The sequence below is a fragment of the Bufo bufo genome, chromosome 3 (assembly GCF_905171765.1).
Source record: "Bufo bufo chromosome 3, aBufBuf1.1, whole genome shotgun sequence".
NCBI classification, from domain to species: Eukaryota; Metazoa; Chordata; class Amphibia; order Anura; family Bufonidae; genus Bufo; species Bufo bufo.
This window is the reverse complement of record NC_053391.1, coordinates 170,966,411-170,985,925: the sequence shown is the minus strand read 5'-3', so window position 1 is coordinate 170,985,925 and position 19,515 is coordinate 170,966,411. Positions and strand designations below refer to the sequence as shown.

Here is a 19,515-nt window from a genome sequence, read left to right as displayed (position 1 = left end):
CTCACTATGGAGGTATGTGGGAGCTTGGCTATAAGTTGTATCTTAGCACCTCTCAGGCTGTGTTCACACTCCGTAGGTAGTTTAGTGACAGGAACCCATGCCACACTGAGATACCTTGACAGTGGAGCAAAAGGGCTCCGATGTGTTCCTGACTGGAATACATTGGCTAAAGTCTCAGTTCTTAACATCAGCCTAGGGATTAGCCAGAGTTGTCAGTTGCATATCATTGTGGTGGACCTTTCGATTTATGACCCCCTCTTAAGGCCCTGATCTATGCATAACAAAGTGTATAATAAAAAATAAAATAGACAATGTTATTCTTTATTCCATGAAATTGCCAGGTTCTTTGATTGATTTCCATTGTTCAGCTCTCTGATTGGAGCTGAATAGCCAACATAATGAAAGTGCTGGGTTCCCCACCTAACTGACCCAAAGGAGCTAAACAGATCCCATTGACTACAATAGGGTAATTCAGTTTCGGTTCGGGAATCCACCTTTTTTTGCAGAGAATATGCAGTCCTGCAGAATATGGGTATTAGCAGCGGCAGCTATCTGGCAAGAAGTAGAAGAAGAAGTAAAGAAGTAGTACTGTAGTCAGGGCTGGCCTTGGGTTACATAGCGCCCTCTGCGGGACGTCTTTTTGGTGTAACTTCATTTTATGGAAAGAATGTACTTCCATCTGAAGCATTTATGATAACAGGATATGCCATAAATGTGCAATGGTGTCCCACCTCTGGGGTCTGTTCCTATCCCAAGAATCGGGCCCCTAAGTTAATGGAGAGCAAGCCGCACATGTAGGGCCACCACTCCATTCACGGCTATGGGACTTCCAAAAATGGCTGCCCACTGTCCATATCAGTGAATGGAGAGGATGCCATGCACAGTGTGCTACGAAATACTAGTTGTGGTGCCATACCAAGCTCTGTCTTAACATAAATGCAGCACCAGAACCAAGCTCATCACATAAATACAACACCAGAAACAAGCTATTCACATATAGTGATGGCCAGTTCGCAGTGTTCGCCGACGAACACATGCGATCTGCCATCTTTATTCCCAAGCCCGGCAATGCAGAGGTAAGTCCTTACCTATGCCTGCGCCGCGAGCCGCTCTTAAACACATGTGGTCACCGGGAGCAGGCAGTTCCGAGAAGGACTTACCTCTGCATCGCCGGGCTTGGGAATAATGATGGCAGATCGCATGTGTTCGTCGGCGAACACTGAGAAACGGCCATCACTGTTCACATAACTACAGCACCAGAACCAAGCTAATTACATAAATACAGCACCAGAACCCAGCTCATTACATAAATACAGCACGAGAACCAAGCCCATAACATAAATACACAGCTAAGTTCATTAGATAAATACAACACCAACACAAAGCCCGTAACACAGCACCAGAGCCAAGCTTGGAACATAAATACAGCACCAGAACTTATCATTGTACTGTATAAAACTACAGTTCCCAGTATGTTGTTAACCGGTCTAAAAGTATGTTGGGAGTTATTGTTCCACAGAATGCTACCACCCATCATCATGCTGTAGACCATATGAGTGTCTTCAGCACTGATGAGATACAGTCAGTAGCAGAATGAACTTTTGCACTTAGCCACTTACAGGTGACGTCTCATCTGGAGTTCTCTTTTATTTCCATTCGGTTCATACCACCATAGTTGTGTCCTAATAATAGCAACATACACTGGGCCCCCTGTAAATTATGCAGTGCACACACAGTGTTCTTATTGGTAGTGACCCCTATAGATGGTACCAAACAGTCTGTGCCCTCATACAGTGCCCTGCACCCCATAGTGTACCACAAGCTGTGTCTCCATATATAGTGACGTGTTCTGTGCCCGCCTACATAGTGCCATGTGCTCTATGCCCAAATACATAGTGCCACATGCTTTGTGTCCCCATACATATTGCCATGTACTCTTTTCCTGCATACTTAGTACTGCATGTTCTGTGCCCCCTCACATAGCGGTACATGCTCTGTGCTCCCTTACTCTCTGTACCTACAGAGGGAGGCAACATCAGATGCAACATCAGATGAGGAAGGTGATGGCGGCAGATGTAATAAACAGCAGAGGCAATGTACCTCCCAAAGAACAGCCAGGGCCATGTCTACTTCAGGATCTGGTGATGCTTCTGACATTGTGGGTGCATTGTGCAACCAACTCCTGTATGGAAATTTTTCTCCACAAGGTTGGCATACAAAATCATAGCCGTGTGCAAAATGTGCAGGATTAAATAAGCTGTGGTCATGCAAACACAATCAAATTAACTAGAGCTCTATTGCAGCACATGAGGAAGCATCACTGGATCGTTTAGGAAACCAGAACTGGTCAGCATTTTGAATCATAACAAGTCTGTCCTCCTTCTACTGGTCCTCTTTGTGGTAGCCAACCTGCATCCCCAAGCAATATAGTGTCCTTTTCATCATCATCATCATCAACCACCTTCTTCTCCTGCTAAGACTCCTCCTTTTCCTCGACTCTATTGTGAGAGATCTACAATGAAATGTTTGGCCATGAGAAACCTTTCTTGACCAACAAATAGCTTGTCTACAAGCTGAACCCCAACCTGGCTACTTTGCTGGCTTTGCAGTTGGTTCTGTACCATTTAGTAGTGCCTTGTACTCTCATGTGGTGGAGAATGCGGGCTGCTTCTTGTGATTCTCAGTGTGTGGCAAGCTGCACTCAATGGTGGACACCTGGAGTAGCTGTTACAAGCAGACACAATACATGTCTTTTACGGGGTTAATGTTGTTGGCAGCAACATAGCTAGGTCCTTTTGACACCCCCCTTCCTTCCCCAGTTCAGTGGGCTAGTCCAACACCAGACATTTATCCACCTCCTCCATTGACATGCTCCTGTCACCAACAGCAGAAGGGCATAGCATCACTCCCACTCCTCCTCCTTCCTATCAAGTTTCACGTCAAGTTTTTCCATGCAATGTTGAAGCTGATCTGGGTGAGAGTAACCACACAGGCGAGCAGTTGCTAAAATGCAGTACATCAAGCAGCAACTCCAATTGAGAAAGGTGGTTAGTAACAATGACGGCAGCATTGTGGCCACCCTGAACCTAGGGGAAGTAACACACTCTCCTTACATGACATTTTAAAATAGTACACTGGCTTACACAAGGTATTTGCAATGTCCAGGAGACTGCTCCTTTTTTCAGCCATTCTCACGTGGCGAGGAACGCTCTCCAGGATTTGCAGAGACAGAACGGTCTGCAGCTACACTGCTTAATCCATGACATTCCAACTTGCTGAAATTCAAAATTGCTCTTGGTACAGCTTCTGTATGAGCAGTGGAAAGCCGCAAACAATTTTGTCATAGACCAGACTGGCTCAGCAGGGAGCATATGCTGTTTCAAAGTGAGGCAGTCACAGCTTATGCCATTCATGCTGCTGTTGTCCCTCATGCCCATAAGGGGACAATGGAGGAAGAAGAAGACCTAACATATCTTGCTGTCCGACCTGTAGCTTTTGGGAACCAGCAGGGTGCAAATCACATGGAGGAAGATGAATAGCTGACACTGGAGGAGTCAGAGTTGGAGAATCAAGCGGATGATGACGGTGACTGCAGGTATGACACCCAATGATCTCAGTGGGGGAAACAAGCTGGCATTTCAAGCACCATGCAAAGAATGGCAAGCTGTATACTCGCTTTTTTTGCTACCATGAAAGGACTTTCATTGACATCAAGCATTCTGGTGATTACTGGACAGCCATGCTTTTAGACCCTCGCTATCAAAGCAAAATAGGGGAATGTTTTCCTCCCTCCAACAGGGAGGTCAAATTACATTATTACCAGGAAACAGTGTGTACGGAGCCTTCCGAAGCTTTCGTGGAGTAGACCTTGTCCGCCAGCACTCGATTCTGCACCCCACAGAGTCACCCCCCTCCCTTTGCCACAAGCAGTAGTAGCATCAGCAGCCAGTTCAGTGTCCTCAACAGGATGAAGCTGTTTTTTCACATGTTTTGCCCAGCTGAGGCCAATGAGCAAGCCGAGACCTCCTGCCTCAACACCCAGGTTCAGGCCCACCTACACTCTGGCCTGTCTCTTGTGCATAGCCGGTTTCCTGAACCCATGGATTTCTGGGCAGGCAGACTGTAACAGTGGTCCGAACTGGCACAGCACACTGACTGCTTACTGTTCCATCTTGCCACTGTTACTGTCTGCCTGCCATCATGCCTACCATCATGTTGTCTGCCTACCATCATGTTCCATAAGGTGGCTGTTGCTGCCTCCATCATGCTCCTGCCACCTCCATGCCACTGCTACTACCTACCTACCATCATGTTTTGTATGGCTGCTGCTGCTGCCTCCATTATGCCACTGCCACCATCATACCGCTTCTGCTGCCTACCTACCAACATGTTCCATAGGGCTGCTGCTGCCGCCTCTATCATGCTGCTGCCGAGTTAATTCCACTGCTGCTGCTTGCATACCAACATCTTCCATAAGGCTGCTGATACTGCCACCATCATTTACCATATGACTGCTGCTGCAACCACCACCTCAGTTGCTCATCACTGCTAATCCCCTACTGCCACCACCATTTTTAACTCTACTATTACAACCCATATACAGCCAAACTACTGCCTTGTACGTTCATATGCTACACTGCTTCTGCTGCTGCCAATATTGCGGCCACATGCCTCTTATTTCCCTACCCTTTCCACATCTACACTAAACTGCTGCTACTCCCAATTAAAAGGGAAAAAAATTATAAGCCTGTTCACAACTAGTCACCTTTTCCTTTTTGCAATAAATGTGTGTGTTGTATGGACAGGCATTCGGACCCCGTCAATTTTAGGACGTTTCGTCCCCCAACAAGTCACTGTTTTTTAATTGCATAAAACTGTGTTCTTTAACACCACCTACCGCCGACAAGGGACCATTTTTGGAAGCTTTGGAATATGAAAAAAAGCATAACACATGCCAGAGTGATGTGTTTTTAAACACGCTGTTTAATATCACCGAAAAACGTATTTACCCACAGCTAGGTATGTCAGTATTACTGAAACATGACTTACTGTTGCTGTCATTGCATCCAAAAGCTTAAAATGAAAAGAGATAACATTGTTTTCCTAAAAATTCTGAGTCTTAGGAGAAAAAAAGGGTGTTTATACCAATTTCTAGGGCAATTGGAGCCAATCTGGTTCTGCTTGAACAGGTTTGGTTCAAAACCAAACTTTTTGAAAAATGTAGTGAACCTGAACTGAACCGAACCTTGACAGGTTCTTTCATCCCTATCTAGAGTAGATCTAGAGGTTAATGCTACCACAAAGCAGAAATGGTGCTCATATGATAACCCTAAGCAGAAATATCAGAATACATTGTAATGTGACAAAGTAGAGGGAATGATCCTAGAGGGATACATGGTCACAAAGCAAGGTTAATGTCTGCCAGAGCCATATAATGTCACAAAGCAGATTGGAGGAATGGGCAAGCCCTGCACACCAGAATTCTGGCTTCGAAGTGCAAGTAGGTGTTTTGCAACTTTTTGGGGTCACCTGCACAAACATTTTGTGACTTTTTGAGCTCTACACCTTCCATCACCATTTGGAGTGAAAATGTGGTCAGAATTTCAGGGTAGATCACTTTTGTGATTAATTTATTAAGTGCAACTTTCTAAAATGTCCCAAAAAAGTCACTTCTAGAAATCATGCATCTCCCAAGCATAGATTTACTGAAATGGGTGCAGCAACATTGCACTTGTACAAAATGTATTATTACTTTGTGCCATTTTCTTAAATTTGGCGCAGGTGAGCATAGCAACTCCAATCTACAAACTAACCTCAAATATACCTTCAGGGATAAATTCCTCCCTATATTTACAAATGATGTCTCAAAGTACAGGTGATGTCTTCTAGAGGAAAATGGTGTCAGAAAGTAGAGTTTATGTTTCCTAAAGCCAAATAATGTCATAAAATGCAAGTGATGTCTGTTAGAGACACATGATGTAACAAAGTAGAGGCTATGTTTTCTAGTGACAAATTATGTACAGGTGATGTCTTCTACAGGCATATGTCATACGTAGAGATGATGTTTCCTCAGACTGCATTTATTATACTGCATACAACATTTTGAGGCATCTCACAATAATAGCGATACATCTCCCCTAATTTGTTTATTTTTTGTAAAATATCACAGTAGAAAGATTTAAAGGGAACTTATCACCAGGAAAAATGCTGAGAATTCAACAGGCAGCATATTATAGAGAAGGAAAGGCTGGGCAGAATGATATAGAATGCTGTAGAATAAGATTCAGTATGACCATTTAATGTCCTGCTCATTCTGGGTTTTGAAGTCAAGTAGATAGTCCTGTTGATAGTCATAGTTGGAAGGCTGTCATGAATAGGGCTACCTCCTTGACTTCAAAGCTTAAAATGAGCAGGAATTTAAATGAATAAATTACACATTTTGATGAATCATTTCCCATAAAGGATATATCAATCTGTTCAGCTCTATAAAATGCTGATGGCAGATTACACTGCATTTGCATGGTGATAGGTCTCCTTTAACACTATTTATATTCATTTAAAATGGTTCTAGTTTACCATAAGTAAAAATAAGCGTCAATTGTTTATAATAGTTTTTGTTCTTAGCCAAAGCACTGTAAAACTTGGATAAAAATACTTTATTTTTCAGATTTGACAAACTTTGTGAGCTTTATTTTGTTCTGACACTGGTCATGTCAAATATTCTGATATGTATTTTTACAGAAATGGTTTGATGGGGGATTTACAAACAGCCTACCTGTCTTGCCTACTGGACGAACAATTACAGTATCACCATTTTGTGGTCAACAAGATATATGCCCTAAGGATAATGGACATTTTGATTTGTATTTTAAAATCGGCAAACAACAAATAAAGGTAATATATATGTTTATTTTGCATGTGTGTGTGAATGGAGACACATAGTTACATTTAAAATAAACACTTAGACCAATAGAGTTCTTGGCGACTATAACCCAACTCATCTTTAAGAATGCACCAATGTGCTGCAGGGCTTACAGCAGTATATGGGTGCATTCTTAAGGATGAGGGGGGTTATAGTCACATTTACCTTAAGCACAGCACAATTAGAGTTGGGCAGTGTTTATATTAAATGTGACTATAACCCCCCTCATCCTTAAGAATGCACCTATGAACTGCAGGGCAGAGCAGTGAGAAGAAGGGAAGGGCATAAAAAGGAAATATAATACAAATAAATACTATAAAAAAATTTAGGCTGCTGACAAAGGCAAGTGCACATTATCCAAACATCCACATATGTTATGAAGTTCATAGTTTAGTACATGAAAAAGTTTGAGTGCAATACTGTGAGGCTTACAAAAGTAGTAGAGCACAGACAATCTGAGTGCCAATTCTCTGCGTTGACACCCTTAAATGCAACTAGGGGCCCCAAAGTGGGATCTCAATTCCCAGCTAGTCAACTTAAAACTGCTCTGAAAAAAAAAAAAAAATTGTAGGCGGGTCCAAATTGATAAAAGGCAGGACCCACAGAAGTAGGAAAGAACCACACATGTAGGCAGGCCCAATCAATGAGGAGAGGACAGCAATACCATACTGTGGCACAAAATACCAGCAGAGTGAAATACCATACCCAAAGGAACTAGATACCACAGGACTTCACAAAATAATGCCCCAGCAGCACAAAATACTTCCATAAAAACAGCCCTCTGTGGTGGTCAATGTCAACTGCCACATTATGTTATCCTACTCCAGTTACCTCAGGATGGCAATGGAGTTGGAGTTAGGAGGGCACGTGCAGCACCTGCCAGGTACATAGGTACTTTGCACTCCCCGGTAATTAACTCTGGGATTAACTGGAATTAACTCTTCAGATCATAACTTAAATGGCTAGCTGCCGTGAGGAGGGCCCACTGAAAAGTTTCCCTGCAGGATCTGTATCTAATTTGCCCCTGAGTCTAAGCATCTGATCTACCTTTTCATACCTCATAATAATGGTAGGAGGTGATGTCTCCAAGCATTTAAGGCTACTTTCACACTTGCATTCGGTGCGGATCCGTCTGGTATCTGCACAGACGGATCCGCACCTATAATGCAAACGCTTGCATCCGTTCAGAACGGATCCGTCTGCATAACGGCTTTTTCAGATCTGAGTTTTCACATCGTGAAAACTCAGATCCGACAGTATATTCTAACACAGAGGCGTTCCCATGGTGATGGGGACACTTCAAGTTAGAATATACTAAGAACTGTGTACATAACTGCCCCCTGCTGCCTGGCAGCACCCGATCTCTTACAGGAGGCTGTGATCCGCACAATTAACCCCTCAGGTGCCGCTACTGCAGTCCTGGCTGCCATGGTTACTTAGCAATTTTAGAAGCATTATACTTACCTGCGCTGTCTGTGGCCGGCCGGTCGCTCCTCTTACTGGTAAGTGAAAGGTCTGTGTGGCGCATTGCTTATAGCACAGAGCTGTCACTTACCAGTGGGAGGAGCACACGGCCGGCCACAGACAGCCCAGGTAAGTATAATGCTTCTAAAATTGCTAAGTAACCATGGCAGCCAGGACTGCAGTAGCGTCCTGGCTGCCATGGTAACCAATCGGAGCTCCAGCGATTATACTGGGACTCTGATCGGAACTCTCCGCTGCCACCAATGATGGGGGGGTGATTTTAATTAGGGGGGAGGGGACGCCGCACTGGCGGCCAATGAATTTAATACTGGGGAGGGAGGGAGGTGGGGCCGCACTGGCCACCAATGAATTTAATACTGGGGAGGGAGGGAGGGGGGGCTGCACTGGCCACCAATGAATTTAATACTGGGGAGTGAGGGGGGGCCGCACTGGCCACCAATGAATTTAAAACTGGGGAGGGAGGGGGGTCTGGCCCCTGCTGCCTGGCAGCACCTGATCTCTTACAGGGGGCTATGATGCATACAATTAACCCCTCAGGTGCGGCACCTGAGGGGTTAATTGTGCGGATCACAGCCCCCTGTAAGAGATCGGGCGCTGCCAGGCAGCAGGGGGCAGTTATGTACACAGTTCTTAGTATATTCTAACTTGAAGCGTCCCCATCACTATGGTAACGCCTCTGTGTTAGAATATAATGTCGGATCTGAGTTTTCACGATCTAACTCAAATCCGATGGTATATTCTAACATAGAGGCGTTCCCATGGTGATGGGGAGGCTTCAAGTTAAAATATACAATCGGATTGGAGAAAACTCAGATCCGATGGTATATTAATAGGGACTCCTGACTTTACATTGAAAGTCAATGGGGGACGGATTTGTTTGCAATTACACCATATTGTGTGAACGTCAAACGGATCCGTCCCCATTGACTTGCATTGTAAGTCAGGATGGATCCATTTGGCTCCGCACGGCCAGGCGGACACCAAAACGCTGCAAGCTGCGTTTTGGTGTCCGCCTCCAGAGCGGAATGGAGGCGGAACGGAGCCAAACTGATGCATTCTGAACGGATCCTTATCCATTCAGAATGCATTGGGGATGAACGGATCAGTTCGGGGCCGCTTGTGAGAGCCCTCAAACGGATCTCACAAGCGGAACCCCAAACGCAAGTGTGAAAGTAGCCTAAGAAGGATAAGGAGCTTAACATCCTGGATTAAGTGGGTTGTCAGATTATTGTTATTTTTTTGGACCCAACTCCTAAGTATGTCAATTGAGTTTGCCGTCATTCAAAGGGGACACTCCACTGAATGGGTTTAATCATGGTAAGGGGTGTTGAGACACTGAAGATTTCATGCTTACTATAATTTATTTGGAAATTTGATAAAAAACCTAATTTCTCAAATAACTCCATAATATAGGGAGATGGCTTCACATGGTTGGCAATCAACATCATTATGTCATCTGCAAAAGCAGTACAGCTATGAGGTGGTCACACCTACTTGTGGACTGAAAATGAGGGGTGGGGAAGCCAAATTTAAGAAGGGCATTATTTTCAATAAATGTCCAATTAATTCTCTATAAATCCTTCTCCGCATCTGTAACTGTTAGTGATGGACGAACATCTGCCGGGACGGTTCGCAAACGCGATCGCGCGAACGCAATCAAATTATCGCGAACCGCAAGTTCGCGGCGGGCCCCATTCATTTTAATGGCAGGCGAACCTGAAAAACCCTCAGCTCTATATTTGCAGCCAATAAATAATTACTAGAAGTGCACAAATAGTCCCACAACATGGACAGTGACATACCAGTATTATTCGAATTTGCAATCTCCATTCATTATTTTTTTCAATGCGAAATATCGGCAATATAATTTTCGTGTACGCGCATACACAAATGCACTATACAGTACCCAAATGCACTATAAAGAAAGTAAATTGGTATATAACACCCCGCTTCAATCAGTTTTTTTTGGGGGGGACTGGTATATCACACCAGTAGAAATTATTTGTTCCAATAACACTTGTCCCTCTATATACCTGCAGTATTGCAGCAGAACCGCACACAACTGCCGCACAATACAAATGCACTATAATATACTTTCTAACATAGAAAGTATATTATAACATTGTACAAGGAAGGCAATCCATTAGAATATACATAAAGATAAAACGTAACCTTTAATAATTTTACTATGAGGGTCCATTCACATGTCCGTAAGTGTTTTTTTTTTAAAATATATATATATCTGAGTTTTCACGATCTAACTCAAATCCGATGGTATATTCTAACATAGAGGCGTTCCCATGGTGATGGGGAGGCTTCAAGACAGTACTGGCAGGCTCACAGACAGTACTGTGTGCACACCATTCATACAGGGTGTCACAGACAGTACCTTGCAGATAAAAAAAAGTCCATTTATTATTTCTCTGTGATATAATTGCAGTTGCAAGCCAGTGAGTGTCTGGCCCACAGACTGTACTGTGGCCACTGGCTAGGCCACCACTCATACCGTTACAGGGTTTCACTCACAAAACCTTGCAGATAACAAAAAGTCAATTTATTATTTCTCTGTGATATAATCGCAGTTGCAAGCCAGTGTGTGTCAGGCCCACACAGACTGTACTGTGCCCACTGCCCACCACTTATATAGGGTGGCACAGTACCTTGCACCCATAGTAACACTTATCTAAAAAAAAATGACAGGCAGAGGCAGGCACCCCGCAGGGGACGTCGTGGTGCTGTGATTTCCACTGGCCCTGGAATAATGCCCAGTATTCAGAGGCCACGTACCCTGAACCCGAAAAATTCAGAGAAAATAGTTGACTGGCTTACACAGGACACCCAATCTTCAACAGCTTCCGCTAAGAACCTTAACGCACCATCCTCCTCCAGCTCAGCTTCGGTCACCTGCTCTCAAGTTACCACTCTTCTGCCCGCCGCCACCACCACCACCACTACCACCACAGCCACCACAGCCACTTCACTTGATCTGTCAGAGGAGTTATTTACACATCAGTTGTATGAAATTAGTGATGCGCAACCATTATTGCCAGAGGATGTAGATAACAGGGATATGTCTCAGTCAGGCAGCATTACACACATGGACGTACAGTGTGATGATGTTGTACCCACTGCTGCTTCCTTTGCTGAGGTGTCAGATACAAGTGAAGTGGTTGATGATGACGATGTGTCCATGGATGCCACGTGGGTGCCTGCTCGAAGAGAAGAAGAAGAGGGTCGAAGAGAAGAAGAAGAGGGTCAAAGTTCAGAAGGGGAGACAGAGAGAAGGAGGAGACGAGTTGGAAGCAGGGGGAGGTTGTCGCATGGAGCTAGTGGCACAGTCAGACAGCATGTATCGGCACCCGGGGTCAGGCAGACAGCACGCCAATCAACGCATGCTGTTGCCACCACCAGAATGGCGTCATTGCAGAGCTCAGCAGTGTGGCATTTTTTTTTTGTGTCTGCCTCTGACAACAGCGATGCCATTTGCAACCTGTGCCAAAAGAAACTGAGTCGTGGGAAGTCCAACACCCACCTAGGTACAACTGCTTTGCGAAGGCACATGATCGCACATCACAAACACCTATGGGATCAACACATGAGTACAAGCAGCACACAAACTCAAAGCCACCATCCTCCTCCTGGTCCAGCATCTTCAGCCACGTCAACCACTGTTGTCCTCCTTGCCCCCTCTCAACCATCCGCCACTACGCCTCTCACCTTCAGCAGATTCTGCTCATCTGCCCACAGTCAGATGTCTGTCAAGGACATGTTTGAGCGTAAGAAGCCAATGTCACAAAGTCACCCCATTGCCCGGCGTCTGACAGCTGGCTTGATGGAACTCTTAGCCCGCCAGCTTTTACCATACCAGCTGGTGGAGTCTGAGGCCTTCAAAAAATTTGTCGCTATTGGGACACCACAGTGGAAGGTACCCGGACAAATTTTTTTTTCAAAAAAGGCAATCCCAAACCTCTACTCAGTTATTGAAAAGGAAGTCATGCCATTTCTGGCATACAGTGTTGGGGCAAGGGTCCATCTGACCACTAATACCTGGTCTGCAAAGCACGGTCAGGGCAGGTATATCACCTACACTGTGCATTGGGTCAACCTGCTGACGGCTGGAATGCGTGGCTCTGCACGCCACTACTTGCAGGCAGGCCTACTGTCACCTCCTCTACTCCTCCTACTCCATCCTCTTCGATAACCTCCTCGGCTGAGTCCTCTTCTGCTGCGGCGTCTGGCTGCACATCAACTGAATCCCCCCAGCTCCCCAGGAGCTATTCCACATCCCGGATACGACAGTGTCACGCTGTCTTGGGGTTGACTTGCCTTAAAGCAGAGAGCCACACCAGACTAGCACTCCTGTCCGCCCTGAACGCACAGGTGGATCAGTGGCTGACCCCGCACCAACTGGAAATCGGCAAAGTGGTGTGTGACAATGGAAGCAATTTGTTGGCGGCATTGAATTTGGGCAAGTTGTCACATGTGTTGTGCATGGCACATGTGTTGAATCTCATCGTACAACGCTTTGTGTCTAAATACCCAGGCTTACAGAACGTCCTCAAGCAGGCCAGGAAGGTGTGTGGCCATTTTAGGCGTTCCTACACGGCCATGGCTCACTTTTCAGATATCCAGCGGCGAAACAACATGCCAGTGAGGCGCTTGATTTGCAGCAGCCTGACACGTTGGAATTCAACACTCCTAATGTTCGACCGCCTGCTCCAACAAGAAAAAGCTGTCAACGGGTATTTGTATGACCGGGGTGCTAGGACAGCCTCTGCGGAGCTGGGAATTTTTTTGCCACGTTACTGGACGCTCATGCGCAATGCCTGTAGGCTCATGCGTCCTTTTGAGGAGGTGACACACCTAGTCAGTCGCACCGAAGGCACTATCAGCGACCTCATCCCATTTGTTTTCTTCCTGGAGCGTGCCCTGCGAAGAGTGCTGGATCAGGCTGTAGATGAGCGTGAAGAGGAAGAGGAAGAGTTGTGGTCACCATCACCACCAGAAACAGCCTTGTCATCATCGCTTTCCGGACCTGCGGCAACGCTGGATAAGGAGTATGAGGAAGAGGAGTCAGAGGAGGAATGTGGCTTTGAGGAGGAGGAAGACCAACCACAGCAGGCATCCCAGGGTGCCCGTGGTGTACGTGGCTGGGGGGAAGAACAGACCGTCAATGACATCAGTGAGGACGAGGAATGGGAAATGAGTAGCTCGGCATCCAACCTTGTGTAAATGGGGTCTTTCATGCTGTCATGTCTGTTGAGGGACCCTCGTATAAAAAGGATGAAGGAGAACAACCTGTACTGGGTGGCCACGCTACTAGACCCCCGGTATAAGCAGAAAGTGGCGGAAATGTTACCAAATTACCGATATTCGGAAAGGATGCAGCAGTTCAAAACCAAACTCAAAAATATGCTTTACACAGCTTATAAGGGGGATGTCACAGCACAACGGGAATCTAACAGGGGAAGAGGTGAAAGTAATCCTCCTCCTCCCACGACCACGCCGGCAAGGACAGGACGCTTTACAGACGTGTTGTTGATGGAGGACATGCAGAGCTTTTTCAGTCCTACACATCACCACAGCCCTTTGGGATCCATCCTTAGAGAACGACTTGACCAACAGGTAGCAGACTACCTCACCTTAACTGCAGATATCTGAGGAGCGATGAACCCCTTGACTATTGGGTGTGCAGGCTTGACCTGTGGCCTGAGCTATCCCAGTTTGCGATTAGGACTTTTGGCCTGCCCCGCTTCAAGTGTCCTGTCAGAAAGGACCTTCAGTGCAGCAGGAGTCATTGTCACTGACAAGAGAAGTCGCCTCGGTCAAAAAAGTGTTGATTACCTCATCTTCATTAAGATGAATGAGGCATGGATCCTGAAGGGACTGACAGTGGGGGATACGTTTGACTAACAAAAGGCCTAATGACATGAATTGGCCTCAAAATGGTCCCCACGCTGCTGTATTTAATGTCTGCATACCGGATGACTTTCGTGAATTCTCCGCCACCAATTAGGGTTCAAGCCGCAATGTTTTAGTCACCTTTCTGCCTGGTAAACATCAATTTTTCCGGCCGCTGCTACAATACCATTATTTTTCAGGCATGTGCACATGCCTAATTTTTCTGGCCTCTGGTGCTGCACTGTGGCTGCAAAAACAAAACAAAAAAAAAGGCACATACATGTGTCAATTCCCCTTCGTGATCGTTACCTTGTCGTGGTGAAGGGGCTTGAAGCGATCATCACCTCTATGAGTGTGTTGGCAATGTTGCCACACCAGAGATAAGGCTGTTGCTTCATTATGATCAGACCAAAAGCGATCGGCTGGATAATTTTTCATAGAAGAAACATTAATTTTCTTTTTTTTTCTTTCTTTTTTTAAAGTTGTATGGTTTTTTAATAGATAAAATAAAAAAAATCATAATAAAGTTTCTTAATAGTTTATTAGAAATAATGCAGACAATTTAAAAAATCCCCATCAATTCCAATACGAAGCAAGTACAGAGCTCAGAACTAAAATATTTCAGGATGTCATAATGGTTCGTTAATTAGACAATGGTTAATCAATTCGACACACGTCCCCGGATAGGGGACGTAACAGGGATTAAACTGATAGGAATAGTACTAGTTAAGACACCACTCATATAAGGTGTCACAGCACATTGCTCCGTGCACGCACAGTGCCCCAACTTGGGAGTAAGAGGACCGACCAAGCTGCTTTTTCCATCTCCCGTTTCCTAAAATCAATTCAGTTTGGTGTATCAGAGTTTGGTCTGTCACTGTGAAGGCAGTCGAAGGTACCTGGCCTAAAATTTTTTTTCACAAAGGGCAATCCCTGATATGGGACGTAACAGGGATTAAACTGATAGGAATAGTACTAGTTAAGACACCACTCATATAGGGTGTCACAGCACATTGCTCTGTGCACGCGCAGTGCCCCAACTTGGGAGTAAGAGGACCGACCAAGCTGCTTTTTCCATCTCCCGGTTCCTAAAATCAATTCAGTTAGGTGCATCAGAGTTTGGTCTGTCACTGTGAAGGCAGTCGAAGGTACCCGGCTTAAATTTTTTTTTTCACAAAAAGCAATCCCTGATATGGGACTTAACTGGGATTAAACTGATGAGAATAGTACTACAGAAAATACCACTCATATCGGGTGTGACAGTAAATTGCACGGCGCAGACGCAGTGATCGTGGATTCAAACAAAAAGGAGGGAGCCAGCGTTTTTTTAACCATCTCCCCTTTCGAAAAATCAATTCAATAAATGGACCCCAGATTGGGGATGTAACAGGGATTAAACTGATGAGAATAGTACTACAGAAAATACCACTCATATCGGGTGTGACAGTAAATTGCACGGCGCAGACGCAGTGACCGTGGATTCAAACAAAGGGGAGGGAGCCAGCGTTTTTTTTAACCATCTCCCCTTTCGAAAAATCAATTCAATAAATGGACCCCAGATTGGGGATGTAACAGGGATTAAACTGATGAGAATAGTACTACAGAAAATACCACTCATATCGGGTGTGACAGTAAATTGCACGGCGCAGACGCAGTGACTGTGGATTCAAACAAAGGGGAGGGACCCAGCGTTTTTTTAACCATCTCCCCGTTCGAAAAATCAATTCAATTCCCCTTTTGGGGGCCCTTGGTGTTGTACGTGGCTGGGTGGAGGAAAAAACCTTCAATGACCTCAACGGGACATGACTAGCTTGGTATCCAACCTTGTACAAATGGTGAGTTTGCGGTTGGGCAAATGGACTGTTTGCGGTTGTTTGCGGTTGTTTGCGGCGCATTAAAAGGGGAGTTTGGTCTGTCAATGTCTGTGAAGCGGGCGTAACCCTTACACTACCTGATCGATACAACATCATACCTGATCGTATACACACACTAGATGTTTTAAACCACGTTGTTCAAAAAAATTTAGGATTGTTAGGTGATTTATGCCCTTTATGGATTAAAACCCAACTCTGCGTCAACTATGTAATTTTCCATGGGAGTTTTGCCATGGATCCCCCCCCCCTGGGATGCCACAGTCCAGGTGTTAGTCCCCTTGAAACAACTTTTACATCACTACTGTGGCTAGAAAGAGTCCCTGTGGGTTTTAAAATTTGCCTGCCTATTGAAGTCAATGGCGGTTCGCCCGTTCGCGAACATTTGCGGAAATTTGCGTTCGCCGTTCGCAAATGGAAAATGTTATGTTCGCGACATCTCTAATAATCATTAGTGAACACTGTTGAAATAAAAAACATGATGACACACTAGTAGGATAGTAAACATTGTGAGCAATTTCATATATATATTTGTAAACTGTCTCATTTTTCTACTTTCTAAGCAAGTTGACATATTTTTTTATCCTTAATTAAAAATGTTGTTTCTTCGGGATGAATGGTAATTAAAACCTGCATTTACACGCAATGTACACCATTAACTTTATTCAGCAAATATTGTAAAAATCTCAAGTTTGTAATTAAAAATTTGCAGTATAGAAGAATGTTTAATGATTGTTACATGTTAAAGTGACTAGAGAATAGTTTGAAAAAAAAAGTAATTTAGTTTGTTTGTCCTCATTTAAACTTTTACCACAGTTATCAGCTGCCAATTGGGCAAGACTTCATGAAGTTTTGTTTCCACCCAGCCGAGCCAAATTTGACCTCATTTTTCAAGAAGGATTTGAAGATACAGTGAAATTTTTACAATCAGAAGATTGGTATCAACCAACCTAAGCAGCACCCTGCCAGAGTGTGATTAAACTGAGCACTATAATATTGTATTATTAATTACTGATTTAACTATATTCTTTATATTAAAGTGGATTTCCAAGACTTTTATGCTGATGGTATATCCTCTGGATAGGTCATTCAATATCTGAATTGTAGGGGTTGAAACCCAGGAGCCCGGCTGATCTGCTGTTTAAGAAGAACCTGTTGCTTGCAGCAGCACTGCAGCCTTCTCTGCTCACCAAGCATAACACCCATTATTATACAATGGCTGAGCTGGGTATCACTGCTCACCCAAATTAATTTCAATGGGGTTGCATTGTGCCTAGGACATGTGATCAATGAACATGGCATCACATGGCCTAGGCCAGTGATGGTGAACCTTTTACAGACAGAGTGCCCAAACTGCCACCCAAAACCCACTTATTTATCACAAAGTGCCAGCACCTGAATACTACAGCATAAACCATAGACTTTTTCCAAGGTGCGAGTGCCCACAAAGAGGGGTCTGAGTGCCGCCTCTGGCACCCGTTCCATAGGTTCACCACCACTGGCCTAGGCTAAGCTTAGAGAACTATAAAAGTGTTGAAAAAACACTTTAAAGTGGAAACATAAAATCTATACCACCAAGTGTCATATGTGTAAAATTGTCGGTCTTGGGCTTTTGTCAGGAGTGACGTACATGCAATTTAGCGTGAGCAGGTCAGGTCCCCGACTGTCAGTGACAGCCAGGGACCCTGAGGAAAAACAATTTGTTTATTACCACCTCTACATTCTCTTGTGCTTGCTGCATTGTCCTCAATAAATGCTATGCAGTCAATATACAGTGGTACTTGAAAGCCTGTGACTTCTTCAGAATTTTCTATATATTTCTGCACAAATTTAACCAAAAATGTCATTACATTTTTGCTCAAGTCCTAAAAGTTAATAAAGATAACTAGAGATTTCACAAAAATTCAATTCGGCCGGTTCGCCGAATTTTCCAAAAATATTTGGATCAATCTGAATTTATTTGTGGCGAATCACGTAAAAAAAACCTGCTAATTCCAGGGTGCAGAGAACCTGTATGGTGGTGTACAACACTGTGCCTTGCAGTAACACGCATAGGGAGTCTGCTATGGCAGTAAAACAATACAGTGAGTCAGTATGACACGCAGTTATTGGGCCAAAACTGACCAAATAACTCAAGTGTGAACTCAGCCTTACAGGTCAATGTTAGCGCCAGGTATAAAGAACCTTGCAGAGGCCCAAGATTCTGCTATAGTGTGAAAGAGCGTACTCCTTTTACACCATTGTCAGCTGATTCCACATAGATGTCTACAGATCCTGTTCTACTAAACGCTTATACAAGTAGAGCCCCCCAACAGAGTAGAGAGAGTGTCAGCAGTAAGTTTGTGTTGACGTCACTGATTATTTTGCCCTTCCTCTGATCCATCAGAATAGTAACCCCCAAAAACCGGATCCTGTCTGTTGAGCATGCGCCTTCACTTGGTCAGTAATCCATCAGTATTGCTAAAGTCCAAAAAAACTGGAGTGGATTCAAAACAGAGATGATACGTGAATGGAATATTTGTATGTCTTCTGTGTTTTGTACCCACTCCTGCTTTTGGCTACCAAATCACAAGCCATTTCTGATGGGACCATACAGGGCTTACAGCTGCTACATAGACAGGATCCATTTTGCGTCTCATTTTTCCTTCCTTCTGAAGGATCAGAAGAAGGGTCAAATAAATAATGATGTCAACAAGGCCAAACAGGGAAACTAGTGGCCCAGTCACAGAGTGGTGAGGTGGCAGCAGCATGAGCGGACCACAGGGTGGCCCAGTGACATAGTGGTAAGGTGGTTGCAGCATGAGGAGACCACAGAGTAGCCCAGTGACATAGTGTTGATGTTGCAGCAGCATGAGGAGACCACAGAGTGGTGATGTGGCAGCAGCATGAGGAGACCACAGAGTGGGGAAGTGGCAGCAGCATGAGGAGACCACAGAGTGGAACAATGACAGAGTGTGGAGGTGGCAGCAGCAGCATGAGGAGATCACAGACTGGCAAGGTGACATAGTGTGGAGGTGGCAGCAGCATGAAGAGGCCACACAGTGGCCCAGAGACAGAGTTGTGAGTTGGCAGCAGCATGAGCAGACCACAGAGTGGCAAGGTGACATTGTGTGGAAGTGGCAGCAGCATGAGGAGACCACAGAGTGGCACAATGACATAGTGTGGAGGTGGCAACAGCAGCATGAGGTGACCTGAGTGTTGAGGTGGCAGCAGCATAAGTAGATCACAGAGTGATCCGGTGACAGAGTGAGTGGCAATAACAGTACCCGCTGACGATGGTGGGTGTAAGAAAGGTGGGTGGCAGCATCAGAATAGTAGCTGAGCCAGGTAGCCAGA

At 44.8% G+C, this 19,515-nt stretch overlaps 1 protein-coding gene across 2 annotated transcripts in view; it reads left to right on the top strand.

Annotated features, from left to right (window-relative positions):
* Window positions 1-17,487, top strand: part of PNPLA4 (patatin like phospholipase domain containing 4) — a 119,865-nt gene extending 102,378 nt beyond the window's left edge. For both annotated transcript variants that reach the window (XM_040421829.1, XM_040421830.1), the window contains exons 6-7: window positions 6,742-6,894; window positions 16,996-17,487. In XM_040421829.1, coding sequence (XP_040277763.1) covers window positions 6,742-6,894; window positions 16,996-17,133 — 291 coding nt within the window. In that variant the 3' untranslated portion in view covers window positions 17,134-17,487. The remainder of the gene's footprint in view (window positions 1-6,741; window positions 6,895-16,995) is intronic.
* Window positions 17,488-19,515: the final 2,028 nt, after the last annotated feature.